Source organism: Rhinichthys klamathensis, unplaced genomic scaffold (assembly GCF_029890125.1).
Source record: "Rhinichthys klamathensis goyatoka isolate OS25496 unplaced genomic scaffold, OSU_Roscu_1.1 h1tg000338l_1, whole genome shotgun sequence".
Classification (NCBI taxonomy): domain Eukaryota; kingdom Metazoa; phylum Chordata; class Actinopteri; order Cypriniformes; family Leuciscidae; genus Rhinichthys; species Rhinichthys klamathensis.
Genome location: NW_026606852.1, coordinates 101,192 through 122,609, shown reverse-complemented (window position 1 = coordinate 122,609; position 21,418 = coordinate 101,192). Strand labels below are relative to the sequence as shown.

At 38.9% G+C, this 21,418-nt stretch overlaps 1 protein-coding gene across 3 annotated transcripts in view; it reads left to right on the top strand.

The window, feature by feature from the left end:
• thada (THADA armadillo repeat containing) overlaps positions 1 to 19,983 on the top strand; it is a 117,675-nt gene extending 97,692 nt beyond the window's left edge. For 2 of the 3 annotated variants that reach the window (XM_056272475.1, XM_056272473.1), the window contains exons 32-38: positions 1,081 to 1,478; positions 3,859 to 3,983; positions 8,709 to 8,781; positions 9,980 to 10,139; positions 10,216 to 10,338; positions 17,803 to 17,972; positions 19,626 to 19,983. In XM_056272475.1, coding sequence (XP_056128450.1) covers positions 1,081 to 1,478; positions 3,859 to 3,983; positions 8,709 to 8,781; positions 9,980 to 10,139; positions 10,216 to 10,338; positions 17,803 to 17,972; positions 19,626 to 19,925 — 1,349 coding nt within the window. In that variant the 3' untranslated portion in view covers positions 19,926 to 19,983. The remainder of the gene's footprint in view (positions 1 to 1,080; positions 1,479 to 3,858; positions 3,984 to 8,708; positions 8,782 to 9,979; positions 10,140 to 10,215; positions 10,339 to 17,802; positions 17,973 to 19,625) is intronic. The other variant, XM_056272474.1, reaches the window with a different exon arrangement.
• Positions 19,984 to 21,418: the final 1,435 nt, after the last annotated feature.

Sequence of the window (21,418 nt, the reverse complement as noted above, 5' to 3'; positions counted from 1 at the left end):
AAATTTAAAGAAAGCAGTATAAATTGTACTTATATTTTATAATATTCCATATTAGTATTTTTACTGTAATTTTGGTCAAATAAATGCAGCCTTGGTGAGCATTAGACACAAATCGTAATAGTGTATCAAATTTGTACTGTACATGGTCTACTTTTAATAGACTGACTTCGGATGATTTTGAAGGAACATATAGTCTACAGATTGTGCCTGTGACTGAGTGAAGCAAGAAAACATGAGCAAAAGCATGTCTAAATTTATATATGATAAATGACTGACTCTTTAAATAACTTGCTGTCTGTTTCTTGGGTTGACGTTATGTTGCCGATGTTTGTGTCAGTGATGAGGTATTTTCCACATTAGATTAGATACACTACAAACGTTTGTCAACATCTCCACCCTGGTTTTAAACATGCCTTCCCATCACCCCCTTCTTATAATAATGGTCCGGGTCTGTGTGAACATGTCAACAAATAACATCGTTGAAACAGGTGTTGAGCAATGTCCATGCCCTAAAGAGACAGGCAAGTATACACACATACAAAATCCCCTCTCACACTTTGCTAAATTAGAGTGCACCACACACTCGATGCTTTAGGTCAATCTGAGCATGCTCCGAGAAGCGTACGAGGGCTCTTTTCATGCTCTGGTGTCACGGTAACCGGGCCAGTCTCTTGGGGAATGCAGTATGGCCCTTCCCTCTGGTCCACTCCTTGTTGAATCATGTGCAGTGCCGGATTGGGTTGCATTGTGGGAGTTGGAATGGGTCATCGGAACTTCTTGGATGGAGAAGTGGGCTTTATTTAGCCTTCAGAAGAATATTGTGTTCATAATCATTTACCGGTAATAGTATGTAAAAAGCACTTGTATTTCCCAGGATGCCTTAGTGTCATAGTGAAGCTGAATCAATATTTAGTAGTGCAAGTTCAAAGGTTGATCATCTTTCACTAAAAAACACCAGTCAAAGTAGTTCTCTTATTGCATTGTACATTTTGATATGTCAGCTAAAATAAATTATGCTTTAATTTTAGAATATATCTTCTCTCACATCTAATGGAGTACTTTCATTGTCTACGTTCATAGAGTCTCCGCTGAAGAAACTACGTGAGGAAACTCTGCACATTCTTATGGCCTCAGAACTTGTGGCCCCTCAGGGACCCGACGACATAGACCTCTCAGTCCCTGGAGCCACACAGTACCTGCAGAGTCTGGCTCACATAGCCATCAGTGTCTGTGTGGAATCACCTCACCTCTGGGAATGTCCTGAGGCTGACGGGTTTCAGAGAGACCTCCTGGAACGGCTGCTACAGTGCCCACACTATGAGGTTCGGCTGTTTGCCCTGGAACAGTTCCTCAAGAGACTTCAGAGGACAGAGGACAAGTCTCAGCATTGTGGTCAGGGACCCTTGCCCTTTGAACTCAGTGTGTCCAGCCTAACCTCTTTGGCCCTTCATGAGACATACCCGGCGTGTCAAGCCAAGGTGAGGAAACCATACTCTACACAACTTATAAAACACACTGCAAAAAAATAACATAAAGAAATTACCACACAATATAAAAAAACCTCCAACTTTACAAAACTTTAAAACCATAAAAACTTTAACAAAAATGACACAATTTGGTTACATCTTGAAACAATCTTGCTTTGGAAAGTGGAAATTGTTTTTAGACCAATTTTATCAGCTTACAGAAATAATATACTTTAAAAGAATATAGTTAAGTGAATGAGTTTGAATATAGTTTCTGTTGAAACTCGTATGTCATGTTTTAAATCTTTTTGGTATTATGCATCTATATTGATGAAATTGCGATTTATTACAATTCAAATTATTTAACTGTATATGTAATCGATTAACACACTACAGTTAGCTAGTGTTACTCAACACATCAAAATAAGTGTATTTCTTACACAACCAAAAATTATTACACCATTAAAATGTACTAGTATAACTTTTAATTTGATATCATTACAATTATTTACAAAAAAACTTTACAAATCATTCGGAAACCTAACAAAACTTTTTACATACTCCCCAAAAACTTACAACAAACACTATAAAACACTTTACAAAATATAATAGGAAAACTTGTCAAAAAAAATTGCAAAAAGCAATAGGGAAAAATCTTTACAAAAACAAAAATGTAAACTGTAATATTACTAGAAAAATAATCAAGTTTGATTTGCGGATCTCACAATTTTTGTGAATCAAACTTGATGCAGGTTAGCAGCCGAAACCTTTTGTATTGATCTTTTCACCATGTTGAAATTCCTAAAAACATTGATCACAGAACTCTGTGGCCCTGAGATTTGTGAATTCAGCTGTAGAAATGACATTCCGCTGTACAGGGATTCTCTGATTAGCTGAATAAACATCTACACTGTAAAAACCTGCTGGACAAGAGCTACTAACAACTGTATCTGAATGAAACCGGCTGAATGTCATTTAATTTCCATTCACTCCATACACACAAATTTCTTTGGCCCTGCAAAGTGAAATGGCAGGCGATTTCCTGTTTAGAAAAAGGGCTCATGTTTCAATTCCTTATAAACACTCAACCAACCATCAATTACTCTCCTGTTTTGCCATTTCTATCGTCCAAACTGACGGGAATGGGCTTTTCTGGTGTGTGTGTGTGTCTGCGTGTGCGTGCGTGCGTGTGTGGGTGTGTGTGTGTTCTTAAAAGCTGTTTTATTGGCCAACTGTTAATGTTTAGTCCTGCTGTTAGGCTCTAGACTTTCGATATGGCCTGGTTTCCAAGGTAAGTCTTCTGTTCCACCAAAGCATTCTGGGAAGTGACTAGGAAAGTTAGGCTAATTTTCTTTATGGGCTCAAGTAGATACACTAATAAGAAAATATGCATTGAACTGCGACTCTGAACTAAAGCCTAGTGCTTAAATCTGTTTTGAAAATATTCATTTTCATCTAATATTCATCTAAATCCACACTGGTTTCGTCCTGTACTTCAATATAATTTAATGCATTTTCCCCCAACACTGCACATTTTGGATATTTCTCTTATCTAACACACCCATCTGAGGTCTTGGAATCTTTACTAACAAGCTGATGAGTTGAATCAACTGTGTTTGATTATGGAGACATCTAAACTGTGTAGTGCTGGGTGTATTCCAGGACCAGGGTTGGGAACCACTGATGCAATGTACCAAAATATAAAAGACTATAATATAATCAAGTAAGGATGTCATAGAAAACCATTTAAAATATACTTATTTAAGGCTTTGTGCACTCCAAGAAATAATAATCAACCAAATAAGTCTAAATAATGTCAACAAACCCCTATGAGCTACAAGGCCTGTCACGTTAAAGGAAAGGAAAGACGGTGGGGGTCTGAGGAGAAGAAAAACAAGTCTTCCGTTAACTCCCTCGCTCTTCTGAGGCGAGTGTTTGGGGGGAAACCCGAGGGCCAGAGCTGAACCAGATGTGTTTTATGTGCAGGGGGATGGAGGGATAGATGGATGGACGGGAGGGAGGGAGGAATGTTACTGACAGACGGGAGGGTGGAATAAGGGAATGTTCATATGGATGAAAGGAATATGGGTTGAAAAGTGTGGTTGGCAAATGAAAATATTCACAAAACATTCTAGACAGACTTCAGCACATTTTATGTCTCCTGCTCTTTGAATATGATTAGTCAGGTTAGATGCCATATTTATTTTGACATGAAACAGAAAATGAGGCTGTGCATGAGACTCGATATGCAGTCTGTTCAGTGGGTTGTACTGTTTGAAACCCTTTTATCGTATAAATAATGCAACTTAGAAAATACGGCTTGTTTTGTGATAAGCAGTATAATAGGGTGTCTACCCTGACTAAAGTCTCCATTTCTCTTGGTGTTTCACAGGTTTTGCAAGTTCTTGCTGTCCTCCCACTTTCTTCCCTGCTGCCCTGGAGAGATGGGATGATGTCTTTGAGCTGTCAGGAGGTTCTAGAGCATCTGCTCACACTGCTTGAGACCTCTACATACAGGTTAACCATATACACTCACCTAAAGGATTATTAGGAACACCTGTTCAATTTCTCATTAATGCAATTATCTAATCAACCAATCACATGGCAGTTGCTTCAATGCATTTAGGGGTGTGGTCCTGGTCAAGGCAATCTCCTGAACTCCAAACTGAATGTCAGAATGGGAAAGAAAGGTGATTTAAGCAATTTTGAGCGTGGCATGGTTGTTGGTGCCAGACGGGCCGGTCTGAGTATTTCACAATCTGCTCAGTTACTGGGTTCTTCACGCACAACCATTTCTAGGGTTTACAAAGAATGGTGTGAAAAGGGAAAAACATCCAGTATGCGGCAGTTCTGTGGGCGAAAATGCCTTGTTGATGCTAGAGGTCAGAGGAGAATGGGCCGACTGATTCAAGCTGATAGAAGAGCAACTTTGACTGAAATAACCAGTCGTTACAACCGAGGTATGCAGCAAAGCATTTGTGAAGCCACAACACGCACAACCTTGAGGCGGATGGGCTACAACAGCAGAAGACCCCACCGGGTACCACTCATCTCCACTACAAATAGGAAAAAGAGGCTACAATTTGCAAGAGCTCACCAAAATTGGACAGTTGAAGACTGGAAAAATGTTGCCTGGTCTGATGAGTCTCGATTTCTGTTGAGACATTCAGATGGTAGAGTCAGAATTTGGCGTAAACAGAATGAGAACATGGAACCATCATGCCTTACCACTGTGCAGGCTGGTGGTGTTGTTGTAATGGTGTGGGGGATGTTTTCTTGGCACACTTTAGGCCCCTTAGTGCCAATTGGGCATCGTTTAAAATGCCACGGCCTACCTGAGCATTGTTTCTGACCATGTCCATCCCTTTATGGCCACCATGTACCCATCCTCTGATGGCTACTTCCAGCAGGATAATGCACCATGTCACAAAGCTCGAATCATTTCAAATTGGTTTCTTGAACATGACAATGAGTTCACTGTACTAAAATGGCCCCCACAGTCACCAGATCTCAACCCAATAGAGCATCTTTGGGATGTGGTGGAACGGGAGCTTCGTGCCCTGGATGTGCATCCCACAAATCTCCATCAACTGCAAGATGCTATCCTATCAATATGGGCCAACATTTCTAAAGAATGCTTTCAGCACCTTGTTGAATCAATGCCACGTAGAATTAAGGCAGTTCTGAAGGCGAAAGGGGGTCAAACACAGTATTAGTATGGTGTTCCTAATAATCCTTTAGGTGAGTGTAGATCAAACTGTATTATCTATTTTTTTTCCACTGATAATTTTTCCAATTATTGCAGAAAATAAGCTCTGTGACCAACACTTAATGGTGTGTTCACACCGAACGCGAATAGAGCGTCAAATACGCGTCTATCGCGTCTAGTTAGACGCTTGAATCTTCCGCTCGAGTTAAAATTTTTCAACTTGCACGGAAGACGTTCGCGGCAAACGCGTCGCCCAATTCGCGTCATTCGCGACGCCCGGCGCGAATCATGCGTCTATTCGCGTCTTTGCATTGACTTTGTATGTAATCTACTCACGCAAATAATTAAATTTGCGTTCGGTGTGAACACACCATAATGATTCTTACACGTTTTGTTCATCATGATAGTCTTCATAAATTAACTTAACTTAAAAAGGGGTGTTACCTGTATATGTTTTCATAGAATAAAATGAAAATATCTTGAGCTTGAGTTAACCATAGACCTTATTTAAGGCAAACACCTATTTAAAAAACCCATTGACTCCATTAGTGGATGAACTACTATAATTTATGCTAGGTAGTTCCTGTTTCAATGATAATCATGGAAATCTAAACAAGCCCAAATCTCCAGTAATATTTTGCAAATAGGGTTGCAGCCTATCACATTATATCTATTATTGGTATATCTCATTTGCTGTTATTAAATTGTATTGTGTAGCCTAAATCACAGCATTGTATTGACCGTCAGGGTTTCTTCATATCAGCAACAACGTAGGACATCGTTGACCACTAGTGCAAACAATGGCAGATGTTGGTAGTGTTTACATTAGCAAAATTTCACATGCAAAAAAGATCTAATGTACACTATATTGCCAAAAGTATTGGGACACGCCTCCAAATCATTGAATTCAGGTGTTCCAAACACCTCCATGGCCACAGTTGTATAAAATCAAGCACGTAGACTGCTTCTCTGCTAGACTGCTGGACTGCTAGACTGCACGTAGACTGCTAGACTGCTGACATGGCATTTCTCAGTGAATTCAAGCGTGGTACCGTGATAGGTTGTCATCTGTGCAATAAGTCCATTCGTGAAATTTCCTCACTACTAAATATGCCACGATCAACTTTTAGTGGTTAGTGGTATTATAACACGCTTGAATTCACAGCAACTCAGCCACGAAGTGGTAGGCCACGTAAAATCACAGAGCGGGGTCAGCGCATGCTGAGGCGCACAGTGTGAAGAAGTCACCAACTGTCTGCAGAGTCAATAGCTACAGACCTCCAAACCTCATGTGGCCTTCAGATTAGCTCAAGAACAGTGCGTAGAGCTTCAAGGAATGGGTTTCCATGGCCGAGCAGCTGCATCCAAGCCTTACATCACCAAGTGCAATGCAAAGTGTAGCCGCCACTGGATTCTAGACCAGTGGAGACATGTTCTCTGGACTCATGCTTCTCAGTCTGAAAATCCGATGAAAAAAACTGCATTGTGCCAAGTGTTAAGTTTGGGGGGGGTTGGGTTATGGTGTGGGGTTGTTTTCAGGGGTTGGGCTTGGCCCCTTAGTTCCAGTGAAAGGAACTCTTAATGCGTCAGCATACCAAGACATTTTGGGCAATTTCATGCTCCCAACTTTGTGGTAATAGTTTGGGGATGGCCCAATTCTGTTCCAACATGACAGTGCACAAAGCAAGGTCCATAAAGACATTGATAAGTGAGTTTGGTGTGGAGAACTTGACTGGCATGCACAGAGTACTGACCTCAACCCGATAGAGCCAGGCCTTTTCGTCCAACATCAGTGCCTTACCTCGCTAATGTGCTTCTAGAAGAATGGTAAAAAATTCCCAGAAGAGTTTAAACTGTTAAAGCTGGAAAGGGTGGGTAGCTGCAACTCCATATTAAACCCTACGGATTAAGAATGGGATGTCAATAAAGTTCATGTGCATGTATACTTTACATGTATATTGTAAGTAGTATAGCATGTATGAGGAACAGCTCACACAGAAGTCAATTTCAAAACAAGCAGCTTTCTGTTGGTCAAAGTGGCGAATTTGCGTAACCAACTTGAACACGAGCGAAATCTGCATGGGGAAATCTGTAACCCTCACATGAAATTCCTGATCGAACTGAACTGAAATCACCAGATTTCGCCTATGAAAATTCACCAAACAATGGTAAATGTGAACGCACCTTTAGGGATTTAGGCATAAACGTATTTTTTTTTCCATTTGCATCCAGTTGTGCAGAAAGATCCACACCAAATTTAAACTATTAATATTGCATAAAACATTGCACCGACACCCTAAAACACAGCATGTTCTCAGCAGCTGTGGACTCCAACAAACCTCCTCATTGTTGAAGCAGTGGTTTGGGGTGGTGTATATCCCTCTGGGGAGACGAGAGCTACTCTATTGAGTGGCTAGCGCTGTTAGTGGGAAGTGTAATGGCTTCAGATGTGGGCTCCGACAACAAAAGAAACCACACATACCTGTGGTCGCCAGCCGCCCCGTGTACATCAATCATCCTTTCATACCTACGGCAGAGCGGGAAAGAGATTGATTTACACATTAAAGTGCCGCAGCTACCTGTGCTTTCAATTGAGAGAGTGTGTTCATATACCTTTACATAGGGTTATTCCCTATAATTTGTGGGTATGTACATGCTTGGAGGTTCTGTGCGTGTCTTAATATGTGTTTATGTAGCAGCAGGTGCAGTTGGTCTGTTGTTTTTGACTTTAGGGGCCTCAGAATAACAGACACCTTCACATCCCAGTGAACAGTGGACAGGTCGTCGGTATTACATTACAAAGACTCCCGCTCCCTGCAACGCTCATACGCTTTCAATCTCTCCTCTTAAGTTCAGTGTTGGGAAACGCTTCACGGCATATTGTTATTTGTACAGTGTGACATGATATGTGTCTTTTGTAGCAGTCGCCTGTGATTTAAGCAACACCATAATACTTGCTGTGTCTTTGCAATTGTGTAATGCAGTGGGACACTTGCAGTGTTGTGTAATGGCACATTTGCTCAGTGTATTTTGGGAGCCGTGTTCTGTTGGACAACACATGCTGGATTACACCTGTTCTGAGATCAAGTTAGAAAAACAGCCCCTCTAGACTCGGCCTGGCGGTCGGTTTCAATCGTATGTTTTCAGTTCATGATCAGACAGCAGGTCCGGATGGTCATGGAAAAATCAGGAAAATTAAAAAATGGTTATTTCAGTCCTGGAAAGTTCATGAAAATGAGATAACGTTCTGCTCTTTTTGAGTGCTTGTGTAGAGAAACATTTGTACAATAATAAGTACAATTGTTTAAATGTATTCATTCAGAACATTGGTATCTCACATATAAATAGAAGAAATAGAAATTTGCTTAGTCATCTATGTAAAATGATTTCTAATTCAAGGAAATGTATTGGTCTAAACGTGTGGGAACCTTATCATTCTAGACTTGATCAATATGCATTTTAGTTGCATCACCCAGCCCCTCTTGTTTTTGGTTATGGATTGAAGTATGCACGTGTTCTTCTGTGTGTTTCAGTGTGGAGCTCTACTGTGCCACTCTCTCCCTAACGTCTCAACTGGTGGTGCACCTGGCTGAATCAACGCCGCAGGTAAGGAAGAAGAAAAGAAACGAGAGTTAAGAAAGGAAAGAGAGAAGCATTGTGTAGGAAGTTTCCAGACTGACTCAAGCATGACACTCTATCTAGACTGGAGCAGATTACAGATACTTAACCTTATAGTGGCTTAACATTCCGCCACATCTCACTACAAACAAGGCAATCCCTGGGAAAAAAAGAGCATAGGTGCTTTAGCTTTACCACAGGCTCCGGAAAGTTTTTAAGAGCTGTTAACGTTGTTTGTTGGTCGCTGACATGTTTGTGAATGGTCGTTGGACGATTAGCCACTAAGTGTGATGAGGGAGAGGGGGGCGACTGAGGTTTATGGCCTCAGAGATCATTTTTCTTTGTTGGCTGTGATTTTTAATGGCATAAAGACATAAAAGCAGTTACACTACCGTTCAATTTTTGTATTAATACTTTTATTCCGCACGGATATTTATAATGTTATAAAAGATTTTTACTTTCAATTCATCAAATAATCCTTAAAAAAAATTTGAAACTGAAGACTAAACAAACTGTTTTTAACACTGATAATAAGAAATGTTTCTTGAGCACCAAATCAGCATATTAGAATAATTTCTGAAGAATAATGTGACACTGAAGACTGGAGTAATGATGCTGAATATTCAGCTTTATAAAACATATTAATATTACGTAAATATATTAACATAAAAAACTGTTATTTTAATTGTAGTAATATTTCACAATATTACTGTTTTTACTTTTAGTTGTTTGTTTTTGATCAAATAAATGCAGCCTTGAGCGCAAGAGACTTTTTTCAAAAACGTGTATATAGTCAAAGCACAATCTCACAGTAACAATATATATCATGATAAAGTTAGTCTGTTGGAAATTCAATTAAAAAATGTTTTTGTATTAAACAAATGTGGTATATATTGCATCATATAAACAACAAATAAATGGATTCATAAACAAATGAATAAGTTTGGCATCAGTGCAAAAACAAACTCAAAACAGTAAAACTAATAAAAAAAGAAAAGATTGTACCGATTTTGATCAGATGAATCACATTGGAAGTATCTTTGTCAATGCATGCAGTAATATAATATACATCAACGAACCAAGGCATTACCATCTGATATGTCACTGTACTGTGGTATCACCACAGTTGCAACTTAGTTGTGCGTTATGGCTGATCTTCCCTCAGTAATGTGGTTGTGTTAAAAAGCAGGAGCTCAGTGAGGCTGCAGTGGTCTGTCTGAGCAGATGGGGGGCGCTGGTCCTGCAGAGCTGTGGTGAAGAACAACCTGCAGAAGTCAAACTCATGTCAGCTGAGGTGCTGGTGAAGGCTGTCCCCACCTTACTGACAGCGCCAGCTTTGCCTCTGGGTGAGTGTACATCTGTGGACAAGAGCAAGAATGCAGGAATCTAAACTGAAGCTTACAGTGTGTTTGTTTTTTCTAGGTATCACACACACTGTGGCACTATGGAAGTGTCTGTTTACATTATTACAGGACGAAGATCAGGACGTCAGGGACGGGGCGGCTGACTTCACCTGCTACATACCAATTAGTTTGCACAACACAGGTACACACAGACATACACTCATATTAAGGGGATGTTCTGGGTTCAGTGCAAGTTAAGCTCTATCAGCAGCACTGATTGGTTTCCTTGCTGTTTTGTCAGCCAAACCCCTTTGACTTAAAATATTTACTTCAAGTACCTCCTTGAAGAGTTTTTAAGTGAAAGTGCCCATATTATGCTGTTTTACAAGTTCATAATTTTGTTTTCGGGGTCTGCTAGGATACATTTATATGATTTAAAGTTCCAAAAAAACATAATTTTTCTCACACTGTACACACTCTTTTAACCTCTTTTCTCTGCCTGGAACACTGTTTTAGTTCATGTCTCTTTAAAATAAAATAAAAAACATAATAGTTACCAATAAATATATCAATAACACATTAACACATTCACATTTTCTCTCTTGTTGGTTAATGGTCATATGACATGCAGATAAACAAACAAAAAATTTCATTTCATTTTAGCGTTTTATTTTGATTGGATTTGTTGATTTATTTGGTAACACTTTATTTTGCAGTTCCCTTGTTACATGTTACATAGTAGTTATAGCAGTAAATGATGCATAATTACATGTAACTAACCCTAAACCAAACCCTAATTCTAACCCTATAGTAAGTACAGTACATGCGGTTACTTAATATTACTCTGTTACACTGTAATTATACATTTAAGTACTAAGACACCTTAAAATAAAGGGTTGCACTTTATTTTAGTGTCATCGTTACAGTGTAATTATATATTTAAGTACTGAGTAATATTAAGCAACTACATGTACGCAGAAGTATAAATTGGGCTTTAGTTGCATGTAATTATGCATAATTTGCTGTTATTACTATGGTAAGTACATGTAACATATGTAACAAGCCCTATCTCTAACTATATAGTAAGTACACGTTAATTAATATTACTTGGTACTTAAATCTATAGTTACACTGTAACAAGGACTCTTCGAAATAGTGTAACCATTTATTTATTTATTTAAATTTTAAATTTTTGAACCCCAGTTTGGAAAACCCTGCTACAGACAATCTTTTAAAAAATATATGGTTACAGTAACTCCCTCACAAAAGAAGTACACCGAAATAGGCTATAAACATTAAAATACACTCTGTTTCAGAAGTATATCCACAAGACTTAAACATATGTGTTAGCATGAAACTAGTATGATAAAATATCTTGCTAACCTAAAAGTAATGTTCAATGTTTCAGTGTTGTGGCCATGTAAAACCATTAAACCTAGTAACTTTCACATGCACAAATATTAGAAAGGGACTGTTTGCATAAGACAAACTCACTCGTTTACAGGATTTACGTCTGTAACACATAACTAGAAGTGCCTCAAAGTAGTTTCACCATTTAAAGAACGATTTAGACCATTGTTAAGTACATTACTGTACATATGATTTTTGCTGCTTATTTTTTTAAATAAGGCTGTACATTCTGTGCTTAACTTGTATTGAACCCAGACCATTGATTCAAATCAATGGAAACATGGCCTACACTGAACAAATACAACAACACTCACTCAATGGGATCAGATGAAGATTGCTGGAAGGGGAGTGTTTTGGAGGGATGGGGGGAGGTCAGTGTTGTTTACGACGGAGTGACAGAGGAGAGGTGTGGAGGAGAGGCAGTGAACGGCAGCCCTGCGCCTTTGAAATGGAGGTGTGTGGGTCAGCGATGCAGAGAGGAACAGCACCTTCGTCCCATAAATCAGTCACATCAAAACCACATCATTACCACATTCCCTGACGCGCTGATATCCTGCTTCACATGGGCAAGAAAAATGAGATTGTTGGGGGAAGAGTCTGAGAAATCCTTTGTGTCTTCTCTTGTTGCCAACCCACAATATGTTACTCGTTTTGGGGTAGTTGACATGAACTTTCAAACCGTGACAGCTGCTGCAATTGATCTAAATAAGATCTAAAACTGTTATGCATGCAGTTTTTATGACCTCATATTACACGGCTCTGTGGAACACTTGATTCTGATTGGTCGATCACTGAATTCTGAAAATGTTTTTGTTTAAGGACTTTTAAACTGTATGCTTAAGTTACGTAATGATCGTCTCAACAGTAGTCAGCCAGTCATTATCACAAAATATTAGGGTTATTTTGACTGTACATTATCCCTGACATATTCACAAAAACAAGTGAACTGCAAAATGTGGTTTAAAAATTTTGGAAAAATACATACATATTACTTATACGGTAAATATTATATCATGTTGCTTTATATGAAATGTAAATGAAAAGTTTGGGGTAATATTATTTTTATTCATATTTTTAAGCAAATTTCACGCATTAAAATGATCAAAAGTGACAGGAAAGACATTTATAATGTTGCAAAAGAATTCTATTGTCCAATGAATGCTGTTCTTTTGAACTCTCTATTAATCAAATAATCCAGAAAAATAAAATATTCAGCTGAGCATTTTAACGTTGATAAAAAGAAATGTTTCATGTGCACCATATCATCATTTTTGAATGATTTCTGAAGGATCAAGTGAAGATTCTTCAGAACACTGAAGTAATGACTGAAACTGAAGACTAATGTCTGCTAAAAAATAAATTACATTTTAAACAGTTATTTTGAATTGTGATAATATTTCACAATATTTTTTCTTACCGTATTTTGGTTTTAAAAAAAAATCTTACAAACCCCAATTTATTTTAACACTTTTCTAGTATTAGAAAGAAACTTGACTCTGAGAAAGATGAAGCAGTTCATATATATATATATATATATATATATATATATATATATATATATATATATATATATATATATATATATATATATATATATATATATATATATACATTATGAAGTAACTCAAACATGATCTCTCATTGTAATCACATTTCTAGCTTTGTACTTGGCCCTTTTTATCCTCGCCGTCACAGTGAAGTCTTTGTGCAGTACACGAAACCAAATTAAACACTTTTATTCCTCTGGTATCTCAATACAAATTAGGTTGGAAATCAGAACCCCTGGCATCACTTGACAAGGCTTTTAGGAGGGTGAGAGGTACATCTGATAACAGCATTAAGAGGGAATAGGACCATATTCTCACGGGGAGGAACTCGGGAGTGTTCAAGAATTTTAAATGCAATTACTGTTCCCGAAATGCTCAGCGCGTTTCTCTCGTTTGCCAGCTTTTTTTAGGGTTTGCTTTCACCTCAGTTACAGAGATGTAGCCTTGAACAAGTGTAAATATTTTTGCCACCAACAGTGCTAGGGTTTTGTGTTTGGTTGCCAGCTTATTGATGTGTGGTTTCTAGGGTGACTGGATGGTTGTTAGGGTGTTGCTTACTGGCCCAAGTCAAAAAAGCTACAGTGCAAGTTAGGGACTTTTTACCAATTTTTTCATCTTCCAGATAAAAATTACATTCTGACCACACGCGTGGAAGTAATAATACACCCTTACTCAACAAGCCCCTGGATTTGAGGCATCATTTATGTCTGAAGTTCAAACTGTGCTGCGCAGCAAAGTTAAATGCTTAGCGTTAAGGGTTTGTTTGATTCCCTAAACCGAACCATTAATTATGTTGCCTCGATGTATCATAATGTGAATGCTATTTTTTTTACACTAGCGAATAATTTTACCTTGCCATATTTAAATATGAAGTGCTATTACTATTATATTACATGTAAATTGCAACAATTTCCCCCCCATGTAATATCCAAGTACAACATCATTTTAACTCTTTTGAAAAGCCTTAAACATTTGTTGCTCGCATTACTCCAGTTGGTATTGTTCTTGGCCATCTGGTTTCATTTTGAGGACGTTCTCACCATAGGCAGCTCATGTCTAACTCCAGCACTGTCCGTGTAATGTCTTTAGCAGTAGATGCCCCTTAGCCATTCATGTAATGGATTACAAGAAGAGGTCTGAACTGATCCGTGGATCATTCATCCATTAAACCAGTAGTGTCCAAATGTAGCGCAAGGGTGCTCAATCATTAAAGCAGAGGTATGTGGCAGTAATAGTTTAGGCATATTGGCCCTTGCTTGTAGATAGAACTCAACCAACATGTTCTGGATGTAAAATCCATGGATGGATGGATTGCTAAATCTTTCTTGAAGAATTTTACTAATCCTATAGATAAAATGATTGGACAATACTTTCTGAGCCAAGGCCACTGAAAATGGTCAATCACAGTCTATTGACACAGGAAGAATTCTGAGCATTGTGAGGTACCACATATGTTACAGAGTCTTTTTCCATCAGTCTTGGGGTCATGTGACTGTGTGCCAGGCCTTTTAACCAGCAGACACCTGGGTGATACTGTAACACTCCTGTTAGACAGGTTAGGCTGATGTAAAGGACACTAAAGAACTCTAGCAGACATCTCAGTTTTGGCATAAATGTGTCAGATGATATCTGTCTCCAGAGCTATACCTGATATTGATGGCCTGCTGAATATCCAGACAGAGCCATAATCATGAAAATAAGCTGCACTGCACTATTATTGTTATTATTATCATTATTATTTTAATTAATACCATTATATTTGTGCAAAGTTGTTTGTGATTTAAATAATTACATTATTTAAAGAACCCTTATGTTTAGAATATACTTGGTTTAAGATGATTATCAGTCTTGTCTGTCTGTAGTTTGTACGCATGAGATTTTTTGCATGTGTTTGTTTGGGTAAGAGCCTCCTCTAATTCTTTGGTTCTCATAGATCTCTGAAGGAAGTTAGAGCTGTAAAAGTGTGTGTGTTTTTGCACCTTGACACCACTCTCGCCCACACCAATGCTTCCTGCCCACAGACTTCTTGCACCTTGTTCTGGGTGTGTGTCCAAATATGCTCGAATGTGTGTGAGAGAGCATGCACGGATGCACATGTGGTCATTCCCACATGCACTGAAATCTCTACCTGCTTTCAAGCTCTTTTGCATCAATGTAACACTTGATTTACGTTGATGAGATATGTATATAGAGTCTAAATTAAAATGAATAGAACATCTGTCTTGTGTCTTTCCAACCCTATATGTCTAAAACAGAAAAGACTACCATATGGCTTCTGATGACTTATTGTCAAATGGATACTTTTATGGTACTTTTTATATGGTACTTTTATGGGTTTTTTTGACAGCTGGACAGCGCCCATCCTGATTCACTTTCTTTATGGAAAAGAGCAGCCAGAATATTCTTCAGAAAGTAATATTTTGTGTTCCACCTCAAGAAAGAAAGTCATATAGGTTCGGATGAACAAAGGAGTGAGTAAATTATGACACAATTTTCATTTTTGGGTCTCAGTTTAGTAATTTGGTTTTGAAAAGCATTTATTAGGAGACCCCAGTTGCATTATGGGTAGTCTAGAACCAGATGTAAATAAGGAGTTAGAGAGGTTGTGGTGTTATTCATCCAGGCCATCTTCCCGCTCGCTCGCCCACCACCCCTCCTTCCCTCACTCCCGATACCCGACACTCGCCCAGCTGCGCTTACTCACATCCCAGATTTGCCACACACTAAAGCTCTTCTTGCTCTCATTATTCAGAAAGTTTTTTAATTAGTTCCAGTTCCACGACTCCCACAGATCGATTACGGGAATGAAACTGCCCTCCTCTTCCTTGTGGAATCTCAGCACAACTGTGTGCGCCTAGACACAAACCGGCTGGGCGAACTGCCCCGAAACACCTCACAAACATTTCTGCTGTTACATCTACAGCCAAGATCTAGAAGCTTCTTCACGTTAAGTAAAAGGGATTGTTCGGAGAAATTAAAATTGTCATTTTCTCACCCTTGTGTTGTTTTCAACCTGTATCACTTGTTGTTTTTCTGCGGAACACAAATGAAGATATTTTGAAAATTGTCTTTTTATGTCCATAGAATGGAAGTTAATGTGCCCCAAACCAGTTTGGTTTCCAACATTCTTCAAAATGTCCACAGAAAATACAGGTGTGAAACGACTTAAGGGTGAGTAATGACAACATTTTTGGGTGAACTTATATTAAGTCCAGCAAGGCCTTAAACATATTGCTGCATACACTGTCAAAAAAAATAAAACTTTACCATTGGAGGTACAGCAGCTTGTCATTGGAGCAGTTTCCTTAAAGGACAACTTTGCACCTTATCTACCCCTAAAACATGCATATTAGTACCTTATGGTAATATGTACGCTTAATAGATAAATATGATCCTTTTCAGGATAAATGGACAAAGATATCCAATTGAGAAGCTGTTGTACATCTAAAGGTACAATTTGTTTTGACAATTTTGAATTTAAAGGAACTGTATCTTACACAAATTGTTCTCAAAATGCAAATACACACATCAGAGGTGATCCTAAAGAAAAACAAACACTCGCTTTCGCAGATACGAAGAGAACATCCTGTTGAGTAAGCACTGAAGAGATTGAGAAATCATGTTTTTGAAGTGCTAAACCACAGAAAGAAGGAATGGAAAGAGCTTGAGTTTCCTATTGTTTCTTAATGTCTGGGTGTCGGTTTGTTCGGCCCTGGAAGGCATCCAGCACCAAAGCCTATATGCATGAAAAGCACCTCTGACATCAGACTCCGGTAAAGCAAGAGATGGGGCGTCCCAACACATCACTAAGAGAAAGGACCATGTCATCCTCTGAGTCTACACAATCAACATCTTTCCATGTTCTCGTAAGGTCAGCTCATGGCACTCTACTTAAGGTTGCATTGGAAAGCCGATCCGTTCACTCTTGTGCAGACGGTGTTTTCCTAGAGTTCTGTTGGGAGAGGGGTGGGTCAGGGTGGGCAGCCTTAAAAGTGTTGCTTTGCTCTTTCTTTTGGTTTTGACTGGCAATTCCTGGTGACTTTTGAAGTCACCCAAGTCATTTGCATGTCATCTTCTGGTCAGGAAGGGGGGCAATAGAGGGAAACCGGAGTTTTCTGTATTAGATTTCTCACGTTACTGCTTTGAAGCATGAACAACTGGGGTCGTTAAAGCCAAAGGGAGGTCGACTGCAGTCCTGGATGGGCGTCTGTATTGTTGTGTTTTCTCACTTCCCTTATCTTACGTCTAAATCTATTCTTAGATTCAACTTCCCAGATCGTTGAGTCAGAAATGACCTCAAATGCCTGTGCACATATGGCACGTTGTGGTTTCCAATCTGCACGTTTTGTTTGTGAGTTATAGTTTTGTTTCTCTCAAATGGGTTCCATGCCAGAGGAAGATGGAAACGTGCTGTCTAGAGAACAAAAAGAGAGCGAGGCATCAATCTCAGGCTGTTGCTTTACATCCAACGCTCTGGCAAATCTCAGATTGGGAGCAGATTTCATTGTGGCAAGGCACCACCTCCACTGCATGAACCCAGTAATGCTTTGGAGACTAAAGAAACCGGACTAAGATTGACGTTGCTCATTAAATTGATCTATTTCAATTTTCCATACATGTGTTCCAGAATCATTCATTTTGCTGAATCCTGTGTTGCGTCAGGGAAAATCTGTCAGACTTTTGACTTCTATGTTCTGCCACATTTCTAGGTGTTGCCACGGGTGCCGTCTCTCCTCCGGTTGCCCTGGAGATGGGGGTGGGTCTTTTGTGCCAGCTCTTCCAGATGTGGGACCATGTTGCTGCTGGTGTGGTGAACTTGATAGAATGGCTCCTGGGAGATGAACAATTGGATACACATTGTGCGGAAGCACCAGATTTGGTAAGGAGCACTTTTCCTGTTTTTGTGTCATTTTTCAATGCATCACTATATTGCTCATGTTTAGCTTCTTTTTAAACTTCGGCACATGACTCCCCCATTCGTGTCGGAATCAGGACACGCAATTATGCAATCCATTATTGACAAGAATGGAACCAAACAAATGAAAAAACTATAGACTTAAATTGGTGGGCCTATCCACCTTATTTTTAACATAATGGTGCGTTCAAGTCCTCCTGGGAAGTTTGTACGTACGAGGTGGGAAGTCGTGTTTACGACGGCAGTGCGTTCAAGTCACTTTCGTCGGAGTAAGATGGCAGAGTACTTTCTCTTAATTAATTACACAAAAAATACAGTAAGGTTCTTAAACTCTTGTTCTAGAAAATGAAGAACAAATAAATTGGCATCAGATGTACTCTGTTTTTTAATGTTTTTAATTAATTTATGAAGCCACTGCCAACTTTATCGTTACATGTTGCATTGTTATATTATAATGCAATCATATTCTGTGCAAGCAATTAGCTTAACTGCGCTGTAAATAGAAAACCTTGACAATATCACTGCATAATATTTAAGTATTGTGGTATTCCGCCATGTTTCTCAGTGACACGCCCACAACTCGGAAAGATCGGGGCTTAGAGAAAATACCGAGCTCCCAACTGGTATTTACGACATTGTGGTGGCGTTCAAGTGCATTCAACTCGTAAATACGATCTATACGAGATGACTTGAACGCACCATAAGATAGACGGCTGCCATTTTTAACTTGAATGTTTAAAATCACTTTTTCAATGGCAATGATTCCAGAAGTATTTTTCCTGTAAATTTTTCCCATATGGATTTTTAAAAAGTCTTTGTTAAATAGTTGTAAGCCATGAGCCAAACCAACCAGCTATAAGATGATTCACAACATTACAAATTTTGATTACACGACACCGTTTTCTACTGAAAACTATTTATGCGTTTTGGTCGTTCATTTACATGACAACATCGTTTGGGTGCCTGAAAACGCAAACTTTTGAAAACGGTCTCTGTGTAAGCAACAATAACGTGATTCTCTGAAGACGATGATGTCATGCACATGCGTATTATGTGTTCAATCTATAGTGTTTCAATAATGCCATTGCCACCTGTCAGCAGAATACAGGGTTTTTAGTCGTCTGTGTGAATGGGGATCGTTTTGACAATGTCTGTACGCGAAAAACTCAAGGGAAAAACGTATCCGCTTTAAGCATATCTTTGTCGTGTAAACGTACCCTAAGTAAAAAGGTATTTGAAAAATGGGACAAAAAGACCAATGTACAACACTCTACTTAACAGCTGTATTGAGGGAAAGAACTACAATCCCATGAAGCATTGTGAATGACAATTGAATTAAAGACTGGAAAAAATATAAAACAATTCATTTATGAGCAGGCATGTAGCTTTTCACCAGGACATCCGCTACTAAGCTTTCTATATTGACACCCTAGGTATTACCCAGAACACCATACTGCATATCAAAGAAGTAAAAACCACAGAGAACACCTTAGCAACTGCATAGCAAGACCTTGCCCTTTGGTACCAACTGGTGCACATGCAAACACTGCTGACATTGTCTTGAGAACATCTAGTTTAAAAATGTTGGTTGTTCTTCTAATTCTCTTCTTTATCCAGGATGAAGAGTTCCTCTTTGAGAAGGGAGATCTTAACCTGTGGGCAGAGCCTTTGTTGTGGGCACGGATGTTGCACGGACACCTTTCTGCACTCTTAAGAGTGGCATATTCACCTGGCGTAAGAGCCACCGAGCTGGACCGACTGTCAGCTATTGCAAACAGCAATTTCCTCACTGCTCAGAGTTCAATGAAAGCCCTCCCTGCGCTGTTCCAGTTTTCAGCCACCATTGTGTATGGCAAGACAACACTGCTGAAAGAGAGAACATCACTCGCTCAGAGTCTTCTGGAAACACTTGGATGACTGTGAAATATACATAACGCAGGAGTTGTTGTTGATTTAAATCTATTTTAATCTCACAGTGGTTTTCCGGTTTGCATGCAGGCATGAACACTATTTGTTATGCTTATTTGAATGTGGTTTTAATTTTTGTACAATGTGTTTGTGATGCTGAGAATCTGAGAGGTTTTACTTTCCTCAGCTGTCTTTTCAATGTCACATTTTCACACATTATGGTATTTGAGCAAACTGTTGAATTTTTTTTTAGCAAAATGAATTGTGCATATTATGCAACTAAATAACTGTGCGTGAGGCAATAGAACACAACAGTCTGGTGTCCGTTTGGTAAGTAGACAGCTGGGCTGCCTTCAGGGACCTGTAGTTGCAATGTTCCCTTTTGTACTGTAAAACGATGTAATATTTAGGAATGTCAGCAGCCTATTCCTCCCACACATGGGGTGGGTAAAACCACATATACCATTCCCCTCACCAGGATCAGGAGGGTTTTTCATAGACGTGCTGTGCTGAAACTGTGACAATGGAATTGAAATGCTATAATAGTACTGCAGAGAGATGCAATGGGAACTGGAGGAGGAAAAAAGCACATCATGCACTGTGAAGTGAATTATATTTTTTACTTGTATATTTTTGCCTGTAGGTGGCGCCCAAACCTTTCTTAGCGACGAGAAGCATTGAGCCCGTTAGGGGGCAGTATTGTAGTTTTTATTAACTTGTAGTTTCTTGGAGGGATTTGATTTTCAATGTTACGAAGCAGCTTGGTAAAAGGTTCTTATTGTGTGTATTTTCTGTTTAAATAAAGGACACAACGCAAAATTAATGCATAAATAACCAAATGTTTGTATATTTGTTTATACAGAGAAAGAAATGAGCAGGGGAAAACTTTGTCACGTGCAGATACGCGTCATGGTTTCTTACTCCATCCATGCATCAGATCTGGCACAACTTCAAAGTTAGGCCTCTCGGCCTAGATTATGCAATCATACTAAACATTTCCTGATATCAGAGCGACCAGTCTGCCGGCGCGCGCGTGTGAATCTCGTGTAAAGTCAACAACAATATGCGTGTGACTGTATATCCTTCTAAGACACTTTCATTCATATTTCCCAATGTTACAAATTACATGCAATACCTTTTTTATAATGCACAATAAAAAACAAGACAAAAATAACTTTAATAATAAGAACAAATTAATGAGAAAACTTAACACAGTTATATAATTATATAATATAACTGTGGTCCTGTGCTTTAATAAATACAATATATATTTACTTTTATTACAAACTTACATTTTCTATGGTAGTGTGTATATATTATATTCGAGTATTTATTTTCTGGTTTTAAAATACACTCCACTAAACCTTAAAACCATGGCATGTATAAAAACAACCTTGTAGGTTGTGCTGTAAAAGAGTGTGTGCACTGCACGAGGGGTGCAGAGAGCGACCAATGAGATCCGAGTCCCGGCGACACTTGAAAAGCAGGGCGTAACTTTGAGG